General features: G+C 36.7%; 1 protein-coding gene across 1 annotated transcript in view; it reads left to right on the top strand.

Annotated features, from left to right (window-relative positions):
* Positions 1-1,233: 1,233 nt before the first annotated feature.
* Positions 1,234-7,266, top strand: part of LOC110454434 (potassium voltage-gated channel protein Shab-like) — a gene marked incomplete at its 3' end in the record, with an annotated part of 60,197 nt that continues 54,164 nt past the window's right edge. Inside the window, exon 1 of the mRNA XM_021503928.1 lies at positions 1,234-1,529. Coding sequence (XP_021359603.1) covers positions 1,483-1,529 — 47 coding nt within the window. The remainder of the gene's footprint in view (positions 1,530-7,266) is intronic.

The raw sequence follows: 7,266 nt of genomic DNA, 5'->3' as shown, positions 1-7,266 counted from the left end.
TTGACAAGAAATTCGCACCAGTCTCGTAAACCATTTCTTCGTCTCGCCTGAATACGTGTCGCAAGACCAACATGGAGTTGCTTGTCACAGCAGACTACGATAGATTTCTGGCCTCTGGTTTCTCTGTTGAGTTTAGGAGTCGATGATCCGTCTGCCTAGCTGCCGCTCCATACTCTTCGTCTCCTGGCCTCTCTACACTGTATAATCCGTTAAGTGAACGTTAATGCAAAGTCACATGATCAATGCCTAAAACAATTCATGTCTTATGACATTGATCAGCATCTTGATATATTTATTCCATATTTATCACGTAGGCCAAAGACTTAGTCTTGAAGGTTTTGAAACATGACACCGGCCATTTTCTACTTCATTGATTGACAGCAGTACCATGGTATTGGGTTTATCACTTTTTTTCATATACAAATACGCTACAAGTTGATGCTTTGATACGAGAATCAGTTCTCTTTGTATGGAGAATCTCGTCTGCTCCACTGGGAATTCCCGCCTTTTTTTCTGTTACTCTCTGTTCTATACCGTCTCCGGGTTTCCATGAATACGATTGGACGGCGACTATTTATTAACTATGTCTTTGGAAATTTGTGTCGATTCCAGTCGAGCAAGCACGGCACTGCAAGCCTGTGGTTGGTGATAATCTTGCGTTCCTAGTTAAACCTGGGTGTTTGTAACAGGCAATGTGATAAGCGGCCGTTCTAATTTGATTACTTCCTGCCATAGACATTAGTAAGGATAATGTATCAATAATGTGTGGTCCGCCTTCTGTTTTGCGCTCTATCAGTTGCTGAACGGTCAATGTTTGTCTTTCATCGATGTTAATGCCAGCATGTTATGTACCGGACATGATTTCTGTCGTGCAAGTGTAAAACTGTCTGTGTCGTCTGCCATTTGTGATGTAGTAGTAGTAGTACACGTGTGAAGAAATTGGAATTTTTCGTAAGCGAGCCGACTTGGCCTTTTTTTAGAGCTTGTGTCGAGCTAGCTGCCAGGTACATGCTGACAGGCCTGTGTAGCACTCTGTGACAAGGTACGTCGTGCGTTCTTGCGGCACCAGCTCCCCAAGTGTCGCCTTCGCATACATGTTCAACGGGATCGATATGCTAACGACTGGAGCAGACCCGGGAAGCTGCTATAGGTCATTTCCACCACAGGTTCAATTGTCAACCACGGAAACCGTCAGACCCGGCGACGTTCTGTTTGTCAATGGGAATTGGGATTTGAGGCGAGAATAACCTAGCTTTAAGCTTAGCTATCTTGAACTGTCGTGTTGTCGTCACACCGGAACAAAGTCACATGACATACGCACTCGCCATCATGATGATGATTATGCCGTGATGTCATTCTATAAAACACTGATATTAGCACTGAATACTGTGAATGTGGTGTCAGACTTGTAACACAGTCATTCGTAAGCTACACTAAGTAACGGAGAGGCTGGATTGTCGGTGTGTCGGAGCACAGGCTGTGATGGTGTTAGAAAGTAGCCAGCTGTACCCGGGCGGGAAGTCGACCAGGTGACATCTCAAAACACCATTCAAAAATTAACCACGGAATATCGTATTTCCGATTGATTCATGATATATGTTGTAATAATGGACGTGTGCTCATGAAAAGAATTACAAAAAAAAAATGTCACATGATTAATCGATCAGTTGATTTATTGATTGATTAATTATACATTTATATCATATATTATCAATTTGATCACAGTGTTACACTGCTCACGAGCTTAGGCGTATTTGGAATTTATTATTGTGGCCGGAAGTGTAATCCCGTGTCGTTTGGTATTCTGTGTGGTGGCGGTGGTGCTGGCACTGGAGCTATACGTGTGTACATGTGTAACGGACTTGTAGAGCTCTATGTGGTGGAGGTGGTGGTGGCGGCGGTGAAGAGCTTTAACGGGTCTCCTGTCACGAAATGGGGGTGGCTTGGACACCGAGCTGTCTATCCCCCCTCCACCCCTCACAGTCGCTTTAATCTCCATTCCGATGTTGCACGTGGGGACCGCCGCAGTTGCTGATGGGTATGTGTGTTGCTTGTGACCCTACAACTGTTGTGCAATGTCTAGCTCGTATGCGAAATATATCATAATACCCTAATTATACATGTATCTATATATACGGTATGTATAGCAATATTTATGCTGAATATATAATCTATATATCTGTAAAATGAATAGTTGATTAATTTATGTTTCTTCCTATCGAAATGCCTTATAATAAGTTTTCAAGAATAGTGTTTTATAAATTTACGTATTTTCATGATAGTTTTGATTTTATGTCATAAACAAAAACAATAAATCTTTTTTTTTAAGTTTACAACTTTAAAAAGTTAACAAGATCGTTAACGACAACTTATCAAGGTCTTGAAGAGATTCCTGACAGGACTGCCATTTTTGTGAAATAGCAGCGCCATTTTGGTATTCAAAAAATCCGGAAGTCGTACATAAAAACATTTTTTATAATGAAATATCACATAAACCACATACAGTATTTTGATTATAATTCACAAATACGTGCTTTCAGTAATCTTCTTCTTGATCATATAACGAGATGTCAGACTCATTAACACATTGTAATTCGGTATAGGAGGAAGATAACTAATGTTCGTCCGTAAACACGGTCTTGTGATAACGTTACAGCCTGTATTTTCTGTTAGATTTCCCCCATCCCATGTAAAACAAATATCAGTTCCTAATGATGAAAATTACATGAATTTTATAAATGTAGTCAAGTGATTAACGATGCCCATATCAAATTAATGTTTCTTATTTGGGAGGGACTCTTCTTTGGAACACTTTTGTAGAACTCTTCTTGGAACTCTTTTGTAGAACTCTTTTGGGGAATGTGTAAGATATGACCAATTATACTATTTTGATGAGGTTTTAGTATAATCTTGCTATTATAATTTAAATAATTATAATTTCTGTATGAAAACTGCTTATCTACTGTCCTACGTGTTATAAAAAGTGTACTTAAGTTAATTTAGTGATAAGTTGTGTAAGACAATTGATCAACAATAGTTATAAGTTATGTAACACAATTAACTATAGTTATAAGTCATGTAAGACAATTAACAATAGTTGTAAGTTAAGTAAGACAATAAACTATAGTTATAAGTTATGTAACACAATTAACTATAGTTATAAGTCATGTAAGACAATTAACAATAGTTGTAAGTTAAGTAAGACAATAAACTATAGTTATAAGTTATGTAACACAATTAACTATAGTTATAAGTCATGTAAGACAATTAACAATAGTTGTAAGTTAAGTAAGACAATAAACTATAGTTATAAGTTATGTAACACAATTAACTATAGTTATAAGTTATGTTAAACTATTAACTATAGTTATAAGTTATGTTAGACTGTTAACTATAGTTATAAGTTATGTTAGACTATTAACTATAGTTATAAGTTATGTTAGACTATTAACTATAGTTAAAAATTATGTTAGACTATTAACTTTAGTTATAAGTTATGTTAGACTATTAACTATATATAGCCACCAGTTATCTAAGACCATTGATAGGCTACAACTATAAGTTTTGTTGATTTGTATCTTTACCATGTTTATTATCATCTTAAAACATAAATAGCTACAAAATGTCGATATGACAGTATCATTAACTTCTACTCCATCGCTACCGTACTGTTACCCCGACTGAAGATAATGTATCAGTATATTCTCTCCAATAAAGATGTCCGTGAATCGTGCTATTTCTATATTTTTTTTCAATTATAGATGTGGCACTAGTACTCCTATCATGTTAAAGAAAAAGTTGTAGACATGTAGCGTGCAATTATAGAAGTGTATGTGTGTAACTAAGCTTTATAGATGTGTAACTAACAATTACATTATATGTAACTAGCAATTACAGTAAATGTAACTAGCAATTACATCAAATGTAACTAACAATTACATTAAATTTACTAACAATTACATTAAATGTTACTAACAATTACATTATATGTACATAACAATTACATTAAATGTAACTAACAATTACATTATATGTACATAACAATTACATTAAATGTTGCTAACAATTACATTTTATGTACATAGCAATTACATTATAGTTTATGCAACTAGTAATTACATTTAATGTCATTGGCTATTACATAATATGTAACTAGCACTTACATTATATGTAATTAGCAATTACAGTACATTTAACTAACAATTACATTAAATGTAATTAGCAATTATATTATATGGAAGTGCCAATTACATTACATGTAACTTTATTATGTATAACTAGCAATTACATATGTTTAATCAACAATTATGCGCACTTTGCACCGATTATGTTATTTTTTCTGTATATGGTAGTGTAGTTGTATGCACCTATTGGTCACATATAGGGAAATGGTTTATATACATACATATATGGAGTTCATTCAATGTGTTCAAGAGACACATTTATGTTTGTATTGACACTATATAATATATTTTCAGATTTCGTCTCAACAGATAGCATGAATACGTCCTCCCTATTGTCTTGTGTGTGTTACATCCTTCCTGTACCCATTATATTGGTTGCACTTGTTTATCGACCCTACGACACGATTGTATTGTCTGCCGTGGTTCTGAATATCAATCCATACGCCATATACCTCTTACTTAACAATTTCATGACTCAAAACGCATATATTACTTTTTGTCAATTAAACGAAATTGACTGGTTCGGTTATTATATCTGAACTCGTTAAAGTTATAGATTCATGTATTAATGGGATACAACGTCGATGTCGGATTTTAAGTTCAGATTGTTCATTTTGTGTAAACAATATCTGTACAATTTACGATCAAAACTGAACGATACTTTATCAGTTTAAAACCAGTGGAGATATGACGCGTTTAAAAGTTACTGAGAAAATTTGAATTTCTGTAAAACTGGATTTGGTATGGCGTTAAGTGAAAAAGTTGAGATAACGAAACAGCGATTCGAACAAAATACTTCTTTTGTGTTTCCTCTAACAATAACATACCGCAGGCGTTAAATAATGTACTAAATTATAATCAAAATATTATTTTTCTGTATGTTCACGTGCATGGTGATAGAATTCACGTGCGTGCGATAATTGATATATGAAAGTATATATGATTTCTGTTGACGTCATTGATGATTCCAATAAATTGTTATGTTGACGGGTTGAGGCAATTCCGGCTTAATTGTCTTAATTAAGTCTTACTTTTGGATGAACAGTGTAACTGTAGTCATAGTGGCTATCGATTTTACTGGAACTATCTTGGAAAGTAAAATCTGTGCGGGGTTGCTGGAGTCACGGCCGGGATTATGTTAACTTGTTAACTTCGGTGTTTGTACGATGTATTTGTTATTTATACACAAATAAAAAACTGGACCACTAAGACGCGAAAGATTCAAACAGAGAACTGGACGCTATAAAACGGATACGCGACGGAACTAAGCAACAAATGCACGGATAAAGTCAAATGGTATTTTTACTGGTACATGGGAGTCAAACTATATCAATACTGGTACAGAGGGGTCATACTGTATCAATACTGGTACAGCGGAGTTATACTGTACCAATACTGGTACAGCGGGGTCATACTGTATCAATACTGGTACAGAGGGGTCATACTGTATCAATACTGGTACAGAGGGGTCATACTGTATCATTACGGGGTCCTACTGTATCAATACTGGTACAAAAGGATCATACTGTACCAATACTGGTACAGCGGGGTCATACTGTATCAATACTGGTACAGAGGGGTCATACTGTATCAATACTGGTACAGCGGGGTCATACTGTATCAATACTGGTACAGAGGGGTCATACTGTATCAATACTGGTACAGAGGGTCCTACTGTATCATTACGGGGTCCTACTGTATCAATACTGGTACAAAGGGACCATACTGTATCAATACTGGTACAAAAGGATCATACAGTATCAATACTGGTACAATGGGGTCATACTGTATCAATACTAGTACAAAGGGGCAATACTGTATCAATACGGGTACAGAGGGGTAATACGGTATCAATACTGGTACAAAGGGGCCATACTGTATCAATACTGGTACAGCGGGGTCATACTGTATCAATACTGGTACAGCGGGGTCATACTGTATCAATACTGGTACAGCGGGGGCATACTGTATCGAAACTGTTACAGAGGGGTCATACTGTATCAATACTGGTACAGCGGGTCCTACTGTATCATTACGGGGTCCTACTGTATCAATACTGGTACATAGGGGTTATACTGTATCAATACTGGTACATAGGGGTCATACTGTATCAATACTGGTACATAGGGGTCATACCGTATCAACACTGGTACAAAGGGGCCATACCTTATCAATACTAGTACAAAGGGACCATACTGTATCAATACAAGTACATAGGGGTCATACCGTATCAACACTGGTACAAAAGGATCATACAGTATCAATACTGGTACAAAGTGGTCATACTGTATCAATACTGGTGCAATGGGGCCATACTGTATCAATACTGGTGCAGAGGGGCCATGCTTTATCAATACTAGTACAAAGGGACCATACTGTATCAATACTGGTACAGAGGGACCATACTGTATCAATACTGGTACAAAGGGGCCATACTGTATCAATACTGGTGCAGAGTGGCCATACTGTATCAATACTGGTACAAAAGGATCATACAGTATCAAGACTGGTACAAAGGGGTCATACTGTATCAGTACTGGTGCAGAGGGGCCATACTGTATCAATACTGGTACAAAGGGGTCATACTGTATCAATACTGGTACAGAGGGGCCATACTGTATCAATACTGGTACAAAAGGATCATACAGTATCCATACTGGTGCAGAGGGGCCATACTGTATCAATACTGGTACATAGGGGTTATACTGTATCAATACTGGTACATAGGGGTCATACTGTATCAATACTGTACGTGGAATCTTACTGTATCAATACTGGAACAAAGGGGCCATACTGTATCAATACTGTACTCGGAATCATATTGCATTAATACTGGTACACGGAGTCATACTGTAGCAATACTGTACATGGAATCTTACTGCATCAATACTGGTACACGGAGTCATACTGTAGCAATACTGTACATGGAATCTTACTGCATCAATACTGGAACAGAGGGCCCATACTTTATCAATACTGTACTTGGAATCTTACTGTATCAATACTGGAACAAAGGGGCCATACTGTATCAATACTGGTGCAGAGGGGCCGTACTGTATCAATACTGGTACAAAAGGATCAT

Source organism: Mizuhopecten yessoensis, unplaced genomic scaffold (assembly GCF_002113885.1).
Source record: "Mizuhopecten yessoensis strain PY_sf001 unplaced genomic scaffold, ASM211388v2 scaffold7837, whole genome shotgun sequence".
NCBI lineage: Eukaryota > Metazoa > Mollusca > Bivalvia > Pectinida > Pectinidae > Mizuhopecten > Mizuhopecten yessoensis.
Note: the sequence above shows the minus strand (reverse complement) of the source record. Positions and strands in the feature narration are given on the sequence as shown.